Source organism: Amphiprion ocellaris, chromosome 15 (assembly GCF_022539595.1).
Source record: "Amphiprion ocellaris isolate individual 3 ecotype Okinawa chromosome 15, ASM2253959v1, whole genome shotgun sequence".
Lineage (NCBI taxonomy): Eukaryota > Metazoa > Chordata > Actinopteri > Pomacentridae > Amphiprion > Amphiprion ocellaris.
In genome coordinates this window covers 10,809,322-10,827,409 of record NC_072780.1, presented here as the reverse complement: position 1 = coordinate 10,827,409, position 18,088 = coordinate 10,809,322, and the positions used below count along the sequence as shown (strand labels likewise).

At 36.9% G+C, this 18,088-nt stretch overlaps 1 protein-coding gene across 1 annotated transcript in view; it reads right to left on the bottom strand.

The window, feature by feature from the left end:
• Nucleotides 1-7,059: 7,059 nt before the first annotated feature.
• gabbr2 (gamma-aminobutyric acid (GABA) B receptor, 2) overlaps nt 7,060-18,088 on the bottom strand; it is a 195,000-nt gene continuing 183,971 nt past the window's right edge. Inside the window, exons 18-19 of the mRNA XM_055017991.1 lie at nt 14,376-14,493; nt 7,060-10,932 (exon numbers count right to left, since the gene is read on the bottom strand). Coding sequence (XP_054873966.1) covers nt 10,767-10,932; nt 14,376-14,493 — 284 coding nt within the window. The 3' untranslated portion in view covers nt 7,060-10,766. The remainder of the gene's footprint in view (nt 10,933-14,375; nt 14,494-18,088) is intronic.

The window sequence follows — 18,088 nt, the reverse complement described above, 5'->3', positions numbered from 1 at the left end:
CGTGAAAAACACTCCAGAAAGGTTTTCTTTGAAAAAAAAATCATCATGAATTTGGCCCAAAAAAAAGCCTTACTATACTATGTCGAAAAAAAAATGCGATTTTTCAACATTGTAAAAACGTGCCATATGATGAAATAATGTAAAGGAGGCCGTGAAAAACACTCCAGAAAGGTTTTCCTTGAAAAAAAAATCATCATGAATTTTGGCGCAAAAAAAACGCCTTACTATACTATGTCGAAAAAAAATGCTATTTTTCAAACATGTTGTAAAAACGTGCCATATGATGAAACAATGTAAAGAAGGGTGTGAAAAACAGTCCAGAAAGGTTTTCTTTGAAAAAAAAACCATCATGAATTTTGGCGCAAAAAAAAGCCTTACTATACTATGTCGAAAAAAAATGCCATTTTTCAAACATGTTGTAAAAACGTGCCATATGATGAAATAATGTAAAGGAGGGCATGAAAAACACTCCAGAAAGGTTTTCTGTGAAAAAAAAATCATCATGAATTTTGGCGCAAAAAAAACGCCTTACTATACTATGTCGAAAAAAAATGCCATTTTTCAAACATGTTGTAAAAAGTGCCATATGATGAAATAATGTAAAGGAGGTCGTGAAAAACACTCCAGAAAGGTTTTCTTTGAAAAAAAAATCATCATGAATTTGGCCCAAAAAAAAAGCCTTACTATACTATGTCGAAAAAAAAATGCGATTTTTCAACATTGTAAAAACGTGCCATATGATGAAATAATGTAAAGGAGGCCGTGAAAAACACTCCAGAAAGGTTTTCCTTGAAAAAAAAATCATCATGAATTTTGGCGCAAAAAAAACGCCTTACTATACTATGTCGAAAAAAAATGCCATTTTTCAAACATGTTGTAAAAACGTGCCATATGATGAAATAATGTAAAGGAGGGCGTGAAAAACAGTCCAGAAAGGTTTTCTTTGAAAAAAAAAAAACATCGTGAATTTTGGCGCAAAAAAAAGCCTTACTATACTATGTCGAAAAAAAATGCTATTTTTCAAACATGTTGTAAAAATGTGCCATATGATGAAATAATGTAAAGGAGGGCGTGAAAAACACTCCAGAAAGGTTTTCTTTGAAAAAAAAAGACATCATGAATTTTGTTGCAAAAAAATCGCCTTACTATACTATGTCGAAAAAAAATGCCATTTTTCAAACATGTTGTAAAAACGTGCCATATGATGAAATAATGTAAAGGAGGCCGTGAAAAACACTCCAGAAAGGTTTTCCTTGAAAAAAAAATCATCATGAATTTTGGCGCAAAAAAAGCGCCTTACTATACTATGTCGAAAAAAAATGCGATTTTTCAAACATGTTGTAAAAACGTGCCATATGATGAAACAATGTAAAGAAGGGCGTGAAAAACAGTCCAGAAAGGTTTTCTTTGAAAAAAAAAAACATCATGAATTTTGGCGCAAAAAAAGCCTTACTATACTATGTCGAAAAAAAATGCCATTTTTCAAACATGTTGTAAAAACGTGCCATATGATGAAATAATGTAAAGGAGGGCGTGAAAAACAGTCCAGAAAGGTTTTCTTTGAAAAAAAAAAATCATGAATTTTGGCGCAAAAAAACGCCTTACTATACTATGTCGAAAAAAAATGCCATTTTTCAAACATGCTGTAAAAAAGTGCCATATGATGAAATAATGTAAAGGAGGCTGTGAAAAACACTCCAGAAAGGTTTTCTTTGAAAAAAAAATCATCATGAATTTGGCGCAAAAAAAACGCCTTACTATACTATGTCGAAAAAAAAATTCGATTTTTCAAACATGTTGTAAAAACGTGCCATATGATAAAATAATGTAAAGGAGGTCGTGAAAAACAGTCCAGAAAGGTTTTCTTTGAAAAAAAAATCATCATGAATTTGGCCCCCAAAAAAAGCCTTACTATACTATGTCGAAAAAAAAATGCGATTTTTCAACATTGTAAAAACGTGCCATATGATGAAATAATGTAAAGGAGGCCGTGAAAAACACTCCAGAAAGGTTTTCTTTGAAAAAAAAAAACATCATGAATTTTGGCGCAAAAAAAGCCTTACTATACTATGTCGAAAAAAAATGCCATTTTTCAAACATGTTGTAAAAACGTGCCATATGATGAAATAATGTAAAGGAGGGCGTGAAAAACAGTCCAGAAAGGTTTTCTTTGAAAAAAAAAAATCATGAATTTTGGCGCAAAAAAAAGCCTTACTATACTATGTCGAAAAAAAATGCCATTTTTCAAACATGTTGTAAAAACATGCCATATGATGAAATAATGTAAAGGAGGGCGTGAAAAACACTCCAGTAAGGTTTTCTTTGAAAAAAAAAAACATCGTGAATTTTGGCGCAAAATAAAGCCTTACTATACTATGTCGAAAAAAAATGCGATTTTTCAAACATGTTGTCAAAATGTGCCATATGATGAAATAATGTAAAGGAGGCCGTGAAAAACACTCCAGAAAGGTTTTCTTTGAAAAAAAAACATCATGAATTTTGGCGCAAAAAAAACGCCTTACTATACTATGTCGAAAAAAAATGCCATTTTTCAAACATGTTGTAAAAACGTGCCATATGATGAAATAAAGTAAAGGAGGGCGTGAAACACACTCCAGAAAGGTTTTCTTTGAAAAAAAAAATCATGAATTTTGGTGCAACAAAAAACGCCTTACTATACTATGTCGAAAAAAAAATGAGATTTTTTAACATGTTGTAAAAAGTGCCATATGATGAAATAATGTAAAGGAGGGCATGAAAAACAGTCCAGAAAGGTCTTCTTTGAAAAAAAAAACCATCATCAATTTTGGCGCAAAAAAAACGCCTTACTATACTATGTCGAAAAAAAAATGCCATTTTTCAAACATGTTGTAAAAACATGCCATATGATGAAATAATGTAAAGGAGGGCGTGAAAAACAGTCCAGAAAGGTTTTCTTTGAAAAAAAAAATCATGAATTTTGGCGCAATAAAAACGCCTTACTATACTATGTCGAAAAAAAATGCCATTTTTCAAACATGTTGTAAAAATGTGCCATATGATGAAATAATGTAAAGGAGGCCGTGAAAAACACTCCAGAAAGGTTTTCTTTGAAAAAAAAAAACATTGTGAATTTTGGCGCAAAAAAAAGCCTTACTATACTATGTCGAAAAAAAATGCTATTTTTCAAACATGTTGTAAAAACGTGCCATATGATAAAATAATGTAAAGGAGGTCGTGAAAAACACTCCGGAAAGGTTTTCTTTGAAAAAAAAAATCATCATGAATTTGGCCCAAAAAAAAAGCCTTACTATACTATGTCGAAAAAAAAATGCGATTTTTCAACATTGTAAAAACGTGCCATATGATGAAATAATGTAAAGGAGGCCGTGAAAAACACTCCAGAAAGGTTTTCCTTGAAAAAAAAATCATCATGAATTTTGGCGCAAAAAAAACCGCCTTACTATACTATGTCGAAAAAAAATGCTATTTTTCAAACATGTTGTAAAAACGTGCCATATGATGAAATAATGTAAAGGAGGGCGTGAAAAACAGTCCAGAAAGGTTTTCTTTGAAAAAAAAAAATCATGAATTTTGGCGCAAAAAAAAGCCTTACTATACTATGTCGAAAAAAAATGCTATTTTTCAAACATGTTGTAAAAACGTGCCATATGATGAAATAATGTAAAGGAGGGCGTGAAAAACACTCCAGAAAGGTTTTCTTTGAAAAAAAAAACATCATGAATTTTGGCGCAAAAAAAACGCCTTACTATACTATGTCGAAAAAAAATGCCATTTTTCAAACATGTTGTAAAAACGTGCCATATGATGAAATAAAGTAAAGGAGGGTGTGAAAAACACTCCAGAAAGGTTTTCTTTGAAAAAAAAAAATCATGAATTTTGGTGCAACAAAAAACGCCTTACTATACTATGTCGAAAAAAAATGCCATTTTTCAAACATGTTGTAAAAACGTGCCATATGATGAAATAATGTAAAGGAGGCCGTGAAAAACACTCCAGTAACGTTTTCTTTGAAAAAAAAAATCATCATGAATTTTGGCGCAAAAAAAAGGTCATAGTATACTATGTCGAAAAAAAATGCCATTTTTCAAACATGTTGTAAAAACGTGCCATATGATGAAATAAAGTAAAGGAGGGCGTGAAAAACAGTCCAGAAAGGTTTTCTTTGAAAAAAAAAAAATCATGAATTTTGGTGCAACAAAAAACGCCTTACTATACTATGTCGAAAAAAAATGCCATTTTTCAAACATGTTGTAAAAACGTGCCATATGATGAAACAATGTAAAGGAAGGGCGTGAAAAACAGTCCAGAAAGGTTTTCTTTGAAAAAAAAAACCATCATGAATTTTGGCGCAAAAAAAAAGCCTTACTATACTATGTCGAAAAAAAATGCCATTTTTCAAACATGTTGTAAAAACGTGCCATATGATGAAATAATGTAAAGGAGGGCATGAAAAACACTCCAGAAAGGTTTTCTTTGAAAAAAAAAAAACATCATGAATTTTGGTGCAAAAAAACGCCTTACTATACTATGTTGAAAAAAAATGCCATTTTTGAAACATGTTCTAAAAAAGTGCCATATGATGAAATAATGTAAAGGAGGGCGTGAAAAACAGTCCAGAAAGGTTTTCTGTGAAAAAAAAATCATCATGAATTTTGGCGCAAAAAAACGCCTTACTATACTATGTCGAAAAAAAATGCCATTTTTCAAACATGCTGTAAAAAAGTGCCATATGATGAAATAATGTAAAGGAGGCTGTGAAAAACACTCCAGAAAGGTTTTCTTTGAAAAAAAAAATCATCATGAATTTGGCGCAAAAAAAACGCCTTACTATACTATGTCGAAAAAAAAATTCGATTTTTCAAACATGTTTAAAAAACGTGCCATATGATAAAATAATGTAAAGGAGGTCGTGAAAAACACTCCAGAAAGGTTTTCTTTGAAAAAAAAATCATCATGAATTTGGCCCCCAAAAAAAGCCTTACTATACTATGTCGAAAAAAAAATGCGATTTTTCAACATTGTAAAAACGTGCCATATGATGAAATAATGTAAAGGAGGGCGTGAAAAACACTCCAGAAAGGTTTTCCTTGAAAAAAAAAATCATCATTAATTTTGGCGCAAAAAAAACGCCTTACTATACTATGTCAAAAAAAAAATGCTATTTTTCAAACATGTTGTAAAAACGTGCCATATGATGAAACAATGTAAAGAAGGGCGTGAAAAACAGTCCAGAAAGGTTTTCTTTGAAAAAAAAAACCATCATGAATTTTGGCGCAAAAAAAAGCCTTACTATACTATGTCGAAAAAAAATGCCATTTTTCAAACATGTTGTAAAAACGTGCCATATGATGAAATAATGTAAACGAGGGCGTGAAAAACAGTCCAGAAAGGTTTTCTTTGAAAAAAAAAAATCATGAATTTTGGCGCAAAAAAAAAGCCTTACTATACTATGTCGAAAAAAAATGCTATTTTTCAAACATGTTGTAAAAACGTGCCATATGATGAAATAATGTAAAAGAGGGCGTGAAAAACACTCCAGTAAGGTTTTCTTTGAAAAAAAAAAAATCATGAATTTTGGCACAAAAAAAACGCCTTACTATACTATGTCGAAAAAAAATGCCATTTTTCAAACATGTTGTCAAAATGTGCCATATGATGAAATAATGTAAAGGAGGGCGTGAAAAACACTCCAGAAAGGTTTTCTTTGAAAAAAAAAAAACATCATGAATTTTGGTGCAAAAAAATCGCCTTACTATACTATGTCGAAAAAAAATGCCATTTTTGAAACATGTTCTAAAAAAGTGCCATATGATGAAATAATGTAAAGGAGGGCGTGAAAAACAGTCCAGAAAGGTTTTCTTTGAAAAAAAAATCATCATGAATTTTGGCGCAAAAAAAACGCCTTACTATACTATGTCGAAAAAAAATGCCATTTTTCAAACATGTTGTAAAAACGTGCCATATGATGAAATAATGTAAAGGAGGCCGTGAAAAAGACTCCAGAAAGGTTTTCTTTGAAAAAATAACCATCATGAATTTTGGCGCAAAAAAAAAGCCTTACTATACTATGTCGAAAAAAACTGCCATTTTTCAAACATGCTGTAAAAATGTGCCATATGATGAAATAATGTAAAGGAGGCCGTGAAAAAGACTCCAGAAAGGTTTTCTTTGAAAAAAAAAAACATCATGAATTTTGGCACAAAAAAAACGCCTTACTATACTATGTCTAAAAAAAATGCCATTTTTCAAACATGTTGTAAAAACGTGCCATATGATGAAATAATGTAAAGGAGGCCGTGAAAAACACTCCAGTAAGGTTTTCTTTGAAAAATAAATCACCGTGAATTTTGGCGCAAAAAAACACTGTTGAAAAAAAGATGCGATTTTTCAACATGTTGTAAAAACGTGCCATATGATGTGTTAAGAATGTGAGGACTGTCAAAACAACATTGGTACAAATGTTCCAACCCTTACAGTCTGAATATCTGACTGATGAGCAGTAACAGCTATTGTCCTGTATTCTTTTTCACTGTATTTGACTGTTTATGAATGTTCTCACTGGGATAGGTTTGGTCACCTGATTTACATACAGTGTAGAATTACATCAGAATTCATGTAAAATGGAGGTTGAACAATGAACAGAGATCACAGATTGCCTGTAAATCATTTTAATAGCCTTCCTAAGTTCCTACACAGAAGGAAGGCTGCTGGAAACTGTCCATCTTGAATGTTGACTTTTAACTCCACTGCTTCTGCTGTCACCTGTTTTGTCTGGTTTCCAGATGAGGTGCAGTTCATCTCGAATGAGTCCAACGACTAATTCACTAAACGCTACTTTAAGTGCAAGATCCAAACCTCTGGCAAAACTTAAAATTTCCAGTTATGCTCTGAGGGTGTTGTTGTAGTTTCCTGTCATAAAGTGGATTTTGAAAATGGTTCCATGTAGATACCAGAATTGGGGAGACCATTGCGTAAAATGCGCAGCCAATGGCAGACTTATACCCACAATCTACATCCGGTGCATCAGAGTAGTGTGAAGATAACACAAACATTGCATTATTTTCAGTCTCACTTTATTTAACGATGATGTGAAAAGTAAAGGCTGTCCATAACATTCAGACAACAAAAGAAGAATGTTTTTCAAATCCCTTCCCTCCCCATAACAACTAATGGCTCCAAAAAATGTTCAGGTGTTCCAAATGTGATACTTATTTTATACAACTTTTTCATATCTAGACCTCACCTGTATATAACATAGTTACAGATACTGTAAATTAAAAAAATGACTTCCAAGTATCCTTGTGGCATATTTGTGAAATATTTCCTATGTAAAAATGAAAATGTACGTAAAGATCTTTACATATACATATATTTATATATATATATATAGTTCTCTATTCTTTCTGTAATAAGAAAACAAGTTATTGCCCCTCTTGAACATGTTGCATTTAACATAGGTTTTGTTTACTGTTTTAAAGTCTTCATTGAACTTAATGCCATGTGATACCACACATCAAATTGACAAAACAGTAACAGTATGGACCTGTGTGTTTTTCCACTTAATATAGTTGTCATATTGTTATATTTTTGGACATGTATGTTTCGTGTTCTCCAGAAACCCTGATGATGACACATACAAAGATATAATTATATACGTATATGTCACTTTGATCTTCAAACTGAAAAGGTAAAAAGATCTGTGGCAAATACAAACCATCAGCATGACGTCAGTTATAAACAGGAAATAATGAGCCCTTGACCTACCACAATTGCATCGGAACAAATTTTTTCATTCAGGTTGAAAAAAGACTGAAATGAATCATAAAAGAATGAAAATCAGGGCACATTTAAAAAAAATAAACTAGAACAATACCTGATGATCTGCATTTGGTATTCTGGATGGACTAGAAAAAGTAATTTGGTAATTTGGTAAATGCCAGGAGTGGTTTATTAAGATTGATCGTTTGCTACTACCTTTCACTTTATTGCCCTCAGTGAATAGCTGCTAAACCTGGTAGCATAGTCGATATGATGATGTCGAGTTTGTTCACTGAGAATCTTGGCATTGACACGTGTGAACTGATCAAGAGATTAAAGGAACCAAAATCCATGGTTTGAATGGATATACATGTAAAACCAAATCGCAGGTGAGAGGATGAAACTACAGAGTGGATTTGTCACGACAGTTGCAAAAACAGAGGTAACTCTGTGAATTATACATTTTATTTCATGCCGTCTTGAGAAAGCCAAATACCAAATATTCCATACATGGACACCATCATCAGGGTATCAGCAAATTGTACACAATCACATATAATGTAATATATAAAATGTGCGGTTGGTTTTTTTTTCTCCTGAAGGAAGAACCAACCTTCTGATAATGTCTGTCACTCACTTGTCAAGTGACCGTGATTCTCTGGTTGGCAAAGGTGCAGGAGAAGCTGTGACTCCTTGGAGGTCTGTGCTCGGGGATTCCCTGCTCCTGTGCTCAGCAGGGTCTGGAAGGGGAGGAGCTCTCACAAGGGAGTCACCCTGATATGTCCGATCGCAGGTGGGTTTCTGCTAGCTTGCCTCCCATTCCAACTCTGTATCCTCTGCTGGCCTTTCAGCTGAAGACTGACAGTGTTTTTTGATCAGACACCAGCTTGCAGGAAAAATCCACTCCGCCTGAAGCGGAGCTCTTGTCACGTACTCCCGAACTGTCCCATTCACTGAGGCATGGAATTTAAAATAATCTATGACACGTTGTACAATTTACAGATGTGTGGCCAATGTTGTGGTTTGCTGGGTCAGCGCAGTTATCACCCTATGTATGTTCTGTGGGTCCTGCAGGCTACAATATAAGACAACAGGCACAGCGCTCAACAAACGCCTTAAAAACTAAAAACCAAGACACCAATGGTGAAACAATATGCTGAGAACACACCTTCTCACACTCGATAAAAAAGTCCTTTTTTTTTTTGTCCCGGAGTCCCTGTTTGCTTTTCTCCTGCATGAGGAAAGTTTTACAAAAAAAACGACGACACTGCCGATGACCGTTGTGCTCTATGCAGCCTTCTTGGGCCAAGTTCAACGGCACTGGATTACATTTCCATAGCAACTGAGGTATGTTCACTGTTGCTATGTGTGAAGTGATTTTTCATGACACTCAATATTATCTGTGAAAGAAAGCCCTGTGTCTGTGCTGTATCACTGTGACCAGCAGTGGTGGCACCACCATTTGGGAACTGAAAGCTACAGTCGGTCGGGGCTTATTACACGAGACTCTCATGTATTTATTGTCTTTACCACTTCACATGGAAATTCAGGTCAACCACTGCATCCAAACTAACTGTGGAATTGGCAGACCTACATCCTTTCCACCATCACTTCTTGTGTCATTGTGCCCTTTTAGCCATCGACACCCCCACTGCCCTTAACTGTGCTGGTTACCTGTGAGGGCGCAATCAGACGGACATCATAACAGTCTGTGCAGACCAATCTCTGGGGATCACTACAACCAGGCCCATCGCTAATGTCGTGTCAGAAAAGCACCTGAATTCATAAGGTGCTCTCTTGAGTTGTAAGCGTACATCTGTATGTGTGCATTTCTTGGCAATATAACACACACAAAAGACAACTGTGGAACACTTTTGTGGCGTCTTTTAGCTCTATTTTCTAAGTTATGCAGCCTTGGAGACCTGTTAAAAGGCATAGCATCAATATTCTGTAGAACATGCTTTCTGCGGACATATTATGCAAGTTGTAAAATATGAAGGCCTATGCAAAGTCTGATGTGAAATCTCTGACGAAAACCAGTGGTACAAATTTTGCAAAGTGGAAAAGAGAGTCATGTGCATCTTACTCCAAGTTAGACAAATTGGCCCTGGTGCATTTTCATGTTCTGTGACTCACAGACTTTGATACTTTGCTGCCCATAAGCTAGTTTATCCACAGGTACACAAACAAATTTATATCCCTTTCGTACATGTCTAACTTGTAGGATGCCATATTTCATAAGCTTTTGTTGTACTTTCTCATGCCTACCTGCCTCTGTTAAAAGCTCCACGCTTAGAACCCACTGAATTGTCCATTCACAGCATATACAAAGCTTACAGTACATCAACGTCAGAAATGATGATATTTACATGTCTGCACAAGGTTGGAAAGGGGACGGGCAGTAAGTTGGATGATTTCCTTTGTTGGATTTTGCAAACTCCACGTCTCCAAACCGGTATCCAGTCACTGAAGCAGTGAAATACTCAAGTTAGATGACAAGCTCACATGTAGCCGCGAGCACATACATACAACAGATAAGGAACAGAAACAGACAACCCCCTCTGAAGCAGATAAGGCTACACGTCAAGTTAGGGCTGGTCCACTGCTGCTCTGCTATTGGGGTGTCACTGTGTTTGTGCATGTGTGTGTATTTGTAGATTTCTGTGTTTGACTGTGCATATGTGTTAATGCCTAGGCAAGGTGGGGGGCATTTGGACAAGGGGACGTTAATAACGGGAGTTTGTAAGGGTCATCCAGTACCCACTCAGTCTCCTCCCACCCCTTCCTGACGGAGGATATCAGTTCTCAAGAGAGACCAGGGTGAAGAGGTATGAAGAGTGAAACTTTGTCTCCCCCACTACCCCCCCTCCCTCTCTTCTCTCCCCGTCCTCCTCGATCTGAGACAAAATACGCACATACGCTGATGATATCAGTCTATTTGCTGTAGAAAAAAAGAACCATATATGTCTCCTCTGCAAAGAGCCAGGTGGGGGAGTGAATGAAGCTCACAGGCCAGAGACCATTACCCGGTAGGAGGGGGGCATGTGTCTGTGCCTGGGGCTGGAACCAGGGCTGCCATTGGGGCTGGTGCAGCTGGCATCAACGCCTCCTATGGAAGGTAAGTAGGCGTGGTGCAGGATGGGAAGCTGCAAAGACAGCCGACGCTGTATGCTGCAGAAAGAAAAGAAAAAGGACAATGCAGAGGTTACAGTATGCTTACTAATGTACAGTACATTACTGTATATTGGAATTTCTTATTTCATATTTCTCAGAAAGCTGCAATTTCCAGTCACACATAACCACATGAACCCTACTATAAGAATTTTGGATGATTTGCGATGGTATGGATTTTTATGGATTTTATTTGTTTTGTTTTGGGAGTGTTGTCACCCACTTTTTTCAGTTCAGTTCTCAATTTATTCCTCAATTTAGCAAAGCAAGAGCATGTTTTTTGGAAAGTACACAAGGAAATAAAAAAAGAAAACAAAAACTAAAGACTCAATTATTTACATATTGTAGTTGCATTGGAACAGGCAATAGTAACTGTTGGTCTGAAGCTGGTCCTTGGTGTAAAGGTTGGACGTACTATTTTCCCAGTCATCACACTAACATAAAAATGTCTATTGCAAGCATGTATAATAATTCTTTTTCAGCTGAATACACACAATTCAATGTCTGTACTGTAGATTGTAACTGAAATAAACCATTCATTCTTTCATTCATTTATTCAACCTCTGCATACTTAATTTGTGCTTATGAGCATAAACTATGCACTAATTGTGAGTTGAGAAACCCAACCTAAGCCTGAAAGGACCTGACAATGCATTTGTCAGTGTTTGTGTTTCTTCCACAAATCTTCAAACTAGAGTCTCACTAGGATTATTGTCAAATATAACTAATAAAGATATGCCCCTCTCATCACTATCTTACTCTTGTTGACTCTCTGGTGGTTGTCTGCATCAACACGTGTCATGTCTTGCAGCTAGGTACATGATTTCCCCTGGGAACCAGCAGGTAGATCTTCTGACTGATAAGGCTGATAATAAGTTAATTTGAGATGAAGCAGTGTCGTGCTGTTAGCTGATTGTGATGTGTGTATATATAGAATTAGAAATATAAAACATTGTACATCTCAGGATGTATACACAACATACTATGTCAATTTGCACATTCTCATGCAAACAATTTGCACATTCCTGCACACTAATTATTTCCGCTACTTTTATTTTATTTATTTTGTTTGACTTCTAACAGTTACTATCTATTGACTTACATCACTTGCTCTCTTTTTAAATCATTTTTTTAAAAGCCAGCCAAAGTTTGCATTTTAAGCCTATGCAGAATGCTGCACTAGACTTTATATACAACACATGATGATGAAATCATAAAGTTTATATTACATTTGAATTACAATGTACAGTAATTTACAGTGTGTCAATCTGTGATTGGCTTGCTTGTAGGAGACTTTAAAAAAGTCAAATAACAATTGATCTTTTTAATGCTACAATAAATAATAAAAGAAATTCATAACAATACAATAAAGCCTAATGTTACGTTATCCGTGAGTTTAAATATGTGTGCTAAGCATCTGACTCCATCTGTTGCCAATAATTCCTGTGGCATGATGGATCGGGACATCATATGGGATCTGCGGGGCATTTTTTATTTATCATGCTTCATGGGCTGCTTTTATGTGTTGTTTTGTGCCTGTGCATAATTAATGTATGTAAATTTGACGCCAGATCAGTGATTTTCAATGACCGACTGGAATGTACCACCTGAGTTCAGTTCAGTCGTCTCCATCGACCCATCACCAGCCTCCCAAGGCAATTTTTTAACCCAATGACAAATTAATTATGAAACAAATGAGTTATGAAACTAGCAACAGGAGGCGGAAAGAGCTTAATAAAGTCTTTCTCAGTTGCTCTCTGAGACATTCTTGATCGTGGAAAAGCTTGAAGAAAATGCCCCATTTTAGCTGTGTGATTGAATGAGCTGTATATTCTACCACAGCCTGGATCTGCCTAGTTCACCATTAAAATGTTCAGTATGTAGCATTAATGTAATCACACTCAGCTACAGTGAAGGAAACTGAAAACATACGATAGAAAAGATCAGAGCACAGCGAAATAGCACAGGAGGAGTAAGCACAGTTCACAGGAGCCCTCAGCAATTTCTCTAATTGTTTTCCGTGTTTTCTTTAGCACCCTCCTTCCCAGCTTCACTTCTCCTTACTAAGGCTCTAATCCACCATTTCTCCCAGCTTCTGGGAACATCTGACAAAAAGAACATTTCATGCTTCCGACTAGTGTGACAGTTCGCACCCTACCTCGCCAGAGCCAGCGCCACAGCCAGCCGTTTGCAAGAAAATTACATAACCAAATGCCAGTTATGTAAAAAAAAAAAAAAAAAATGAAGAGGGGGGTAATGAAATTCAAGCTTGTTCAGCAATAGACCTAGAAAAATGTCTTAATTAGGTGAACTTTGAAATATTAATGGTCCAAGGGCCTAGTCGGCTATCCCGGCCCGTTCTACTTACGATGGAAACACGATCTTGCTTGCTCATGATGGAATTCTTTGTAGCTTTCAGGGTTTTTTTTTTTTTTGCAGGATCACATATGACACAGATGCAACGTCTAACAATTACGTGCACCTGGTGCGTGACTTTATCATGTCACAAAGTATTTGTCCTCCTCCACCTTTTCTCTGCTCACAATTCTCTTCTAACTTCTTTGTGTTTGTCTCGTCTTTCTCTTCCTCTCTCGCTGCCTCTTCATCTCTCTTCCCTCCATGTGATCAAACATTCATGTGGCATGGGAATAGCTCCGAGTGTTCCTTTACTTCTGTTCTCCTCCCTGTCTATTTTCAGAGCTGCTTCCAATGCGAGCTGTAAATCACTGGTTACATAAGCCTCTGCGAGTCTCTACCTCCTTCTTTCTCTCCTTCTTATCTTTCTGTCTTTTCTATCTAAACATGTTCCTCTCTTAATCTATCTTCTGTAACTGCCCTCTCCTCAATATTGTGCCCCCGTTTGTCTGCTCTCTCTCCCCCTGCCGTCTCCGTCCATCAGTCTCTCTACAGTCGGAATTCCTCTCCTGGTTCTGGTTAAACAAGTGTGGGAGGTAGAGTTCTCAATGATGCATGAAGTGTCCCCCTCCCCATTGATGAAGTCGACATCCCTCAGCTTGGCTGCCTTATGAATAATAAGTAAACGTAAATCTCCATTTGTCGCATGAGTGTTTTGAGTGTCCAGGACCATTTTCTTTTACAAGTTGGGACAACAAATGAGTCAGCTGTATGTCGGCATGTGTGTGTCCTGCACATGCGAGTGTTTGTGCGTTTGGCCGGAAGTAAGCTGCAGCAAGCCCTGCATGGAGGGGAAACACACCAGCACCCGACGTGGTTCTATGTATGCTGGGTGTGGGAGAGAAAAGTACAGGGCCGGTCCGTGCTTTCACTTTCTCTGTTGCCAGAGCAACCGCCTGAGAGCTGCTGGTGGTTGCACTACATGTGACGTGTCGTCTGATGAGAAAGCTGACAAGACAGAAGGGAGGGGGAGGAGTCGGGGGTGAGGGACAGAGGGGGAGAGGTGCTAAGGAAACGGGAGAGCTCACTGTTCGGGCGAGTTGATATCCTCCAGGGGACCTCTGTTTATTCTGGAAGGATCCATGGATCCCCACTGTGCCTGTGGTTTCTGCTCCAGGTGGTTCTTCAGTATCGACTTCTCTCCATCTGCACAGAAACACATGTAGACACCTTCAAAGTATGATAAGCTGACAAATGGACTGTCATACTTCACCTGTCAGCTGTTACACACACCCAGGATTCCAGACATGGCCTTTGGTCCTAATACCTGAGTTTGGTCTGTTACTGAAGTTGTTTGGTTTTGGCAACATACAAAAGCCAGAAAAAGAATCAGTGTGGTGAGTATGCACCGAGCTAAGGAATTCATTGGTACAAGTGTACAATTTCAATTCAATTCATATAAAAGAAAACTTTATTTGTTCAAGGCAATTCAAGGCACTTAGAAAGGTTGGCTCCAGAATGGTAGCAACAAATGTACAATAGTAGTAGCAGCCATGTTGTAGTTAAAATAGCATAAATAATAATAATAATAATAAATTAAATGTAATATGCTGAGATAAGAAAAATAGGTATCATACTGACATTACTGTACATAAAATCTGAAAATGGTTCAGAGGTACAAAGTGACTGAAGTTAATTTAGCAGCATGGTTAAATAAGGATGATAATTAAAGTATTTACATGAGGTGTAATTTAAGGTGCAGTGCAGTTTCACTGCATACAATACATTCTCAGCAAATATGTTTGAAATTGCTGTATTTTATGTTTACACATTGCTCCTTTTATTGAGGGACGTTGAGCATGTGGATCCAGAAGAGTTCCAATACGATAACTCCCAAATGTCAGACAGACTTCCCCTGCAGCTTTCACTCTTTACCAAACCACACCAAGGTGAAAACATAAGGGCAAGTCCTGGTCAAAAAATATATTTTATCATATCTCAACCTTGTCCATCAGCTCACTATATAGTTGTCAGCTTTATTTCTCCAAAAAGGACCCAGATTACATCATTTAATCACATATCCAGGTTGACATTTAAAGTGCAGGCACAGGATAAAACTAAAGAAAGAGTGAAAGAAGAAAAGTCTGAGTTCTCATCCAGAAAGGATTCTTCCGCAGTATTCTTCTGGTGCTGCAGTAGGATGCAGACAATGAGGATGAAATACAAAAATCCCTGCGTCAGTTTTCCTAAACTGCATCTGGAGAGTAGTGCAATGCGCCTTTATTCCCTGCAGAGTTTTCTCCTCAGTAGTCCCAGATTTTTCCAGAACACGCTGACCCGATTCCCTGATTGGACATCTGAGCTTGCTGGACTATTTTAAAACAGAATTGTAGATCTCTGAGTTGTGTTAAAAGCACAGACACAGTTATTTATGCTTTTCATTATGGATTCAGATGCAGAATACGTGTTTGTGCAACAAATGAAGTATTGGGTGTTGTTTTCGGATGACACTACATACCCTTTATGGCATGTCAAAGACTTTCTGAGACTTTTAAATTGTTTTTTGTTCCAGTGTAGCATATTCCCCTGTGATGCGACTGTTGTGGTTCTGGGGGTCGTGGTAACTTCGCACTTTGCTCTTATATTGTAGAGATTCGGGGAAATGAGGAGTCTCACAGAGCAGCGTGTCAATCATGTATATCAAGATGACCAGCATGAGCTCGATAGAGCTTTCCAAAATGCAAAGAATAGGATCTGTTTAGCCAAATCTCTGGATGAGTTTAGCCCTGATGAGAGTCCTAGAGATGGTGCTTCATTTCCCCATAATCAAATGTATTAAAGACCAAGACTGGAAGTCCTGAGAGCTCAGCCTTCTATTTGGAAAGTAAAAGCTATTACAAGGAAAAATTAATTTTCTGTGTAAGGATGAACATAGACTAAAGCTATTTACAGTCACACACGTGTCAAGAAACAGGGAAGTGCTGATGAATATGCTGTAATACAGGTGACCTTATGCTGGGTTATTAGGTCAACCAGCAATTTGTCCCTGACGGGAATCCCTAATGCACTTAGGAAAATGGTCATTTCAGGCAGCTAATTTCAGTTTTTACTTGTGGACAGATTTAAAAACAAACATTCAAAATGATCCATGTAAAAATCATGTTTTTTGGAAAGCTGCAGGGAGGTTGTGCTAGTTACCCTAATAATTTCACATGCTGTTTTGTGAGACTCCATGTTTCCCCAAATCTCTGCAACGGAGGTGCAAAATTAGCATGACCCAAACAAAAACAGCAACAGCCTGTAAATGAGAAACACACCAGGATTAAATAAACTGAAACTGCCCTTTAGATAGAGAATTTTACTAAAACATAAGACTTAGCCCTTTATCAGGCAAGTGATCATATTTGGTAACTTCTGCACACATTAAATATGGCGTTGCTCTCAGTGAGGTCGAGAAGGATGTGGTTTTCATCCAGTCAGTCACTGAATGTTACAGCACACTACATCATGGCATTTGGCCAATCAGTAGAGGCTTGAAACGTATCAAACTTTCTCTTTTCTCAGAAATTGGAAACAGGCAGACTTGCGGCTTGGTCCTCTTCCATATTTGCGGTCAAAACGCCAAAACTATCCATGGTTAGTTGACAAGACTCACATATTTTACGGTTGAGTAGTTGTGCTAAGTGATGATAAACACATTTCTTTGTTTTTGTTTTTTTTTTTCACCATTAATGGGCAAGGAACCATATATGGTAACTTCACTGACCTTGAATTTAAGCATGAAAATTAAAAATTTTGAAAAATGTCACAAAAGTAAAAAAGTCTTATATCCTCCAATAAGACTCTAAGGTTGAAACTTTGCATTTAGAAGTATTTCAATGAGTGCCCCTTAAAGGGACAAAGGTTTAATATTAAATATCCAATGTGGAATTGTGCAGAACAAGAGTCACTAACCTGGTTACTCTTTAACTCTGCTGATTAGACTTTCATAATGAGAGAAGATGCAGACAGAAAAACAGTACTTAAAATATTTAACTAAAATATTTCTGTTTCTGTTTATTTCTGTCTGTTGAATATCTTTGGTTTTCAGAGTGCTATTTAGGCAAAAAACAAAACAAAAGAAAACAGAAAACAATCAGACGACATCATCTTGGACTCCGGGAAAATGAGATCATTTTTAACGACAACCATTTTCTTGACAAAACAACAAATCAATTCATCAAAGAAAAAAAAGTTAAATCGGGATTAAAAACAATTAGCATATACAGCCCTAAAAATAACATTTCCAAAAGCTTTATCACTGCGGGTAATTAAACAGAGTTAAAACCACGATGTGGAATGCTCACAGTCAAACTATAACATTATAACTGATCAGGATAAATTCAGGCCATAGCTGCCAATCTGTCAGAAAACCACACCTTAACTGTCATCTGCGGTGCATCGCCATGTGTTTGTACATATTCATGAAGACAGCTAGAGAGAGCGAGAGGCAGAGAGAGGTGGAGTGTTGCTTCTCACCCTTTGTGAGTGAGCGTAATCGCTGTTGACACAGCGTTCTTCTCTTATAACAGCCACTCATTCACAGCCCCAAATACATTTAGACCAGCTCTCTTATGAATACTGATGACTACAGTTAGGAGCCGGTGATGATGACTGTCACGCATAAGCAGACCGAGGCTGGGAAAAGTTTATATGCCGGTGATCTTTAAAGGAGGCTTAATGACCTGTGATTTTATTGCCAGGATGTGTGCACCTAATATGCAGTCTCCCTTTGTCTGAACCTTCTTTCTGTTTAGAGATC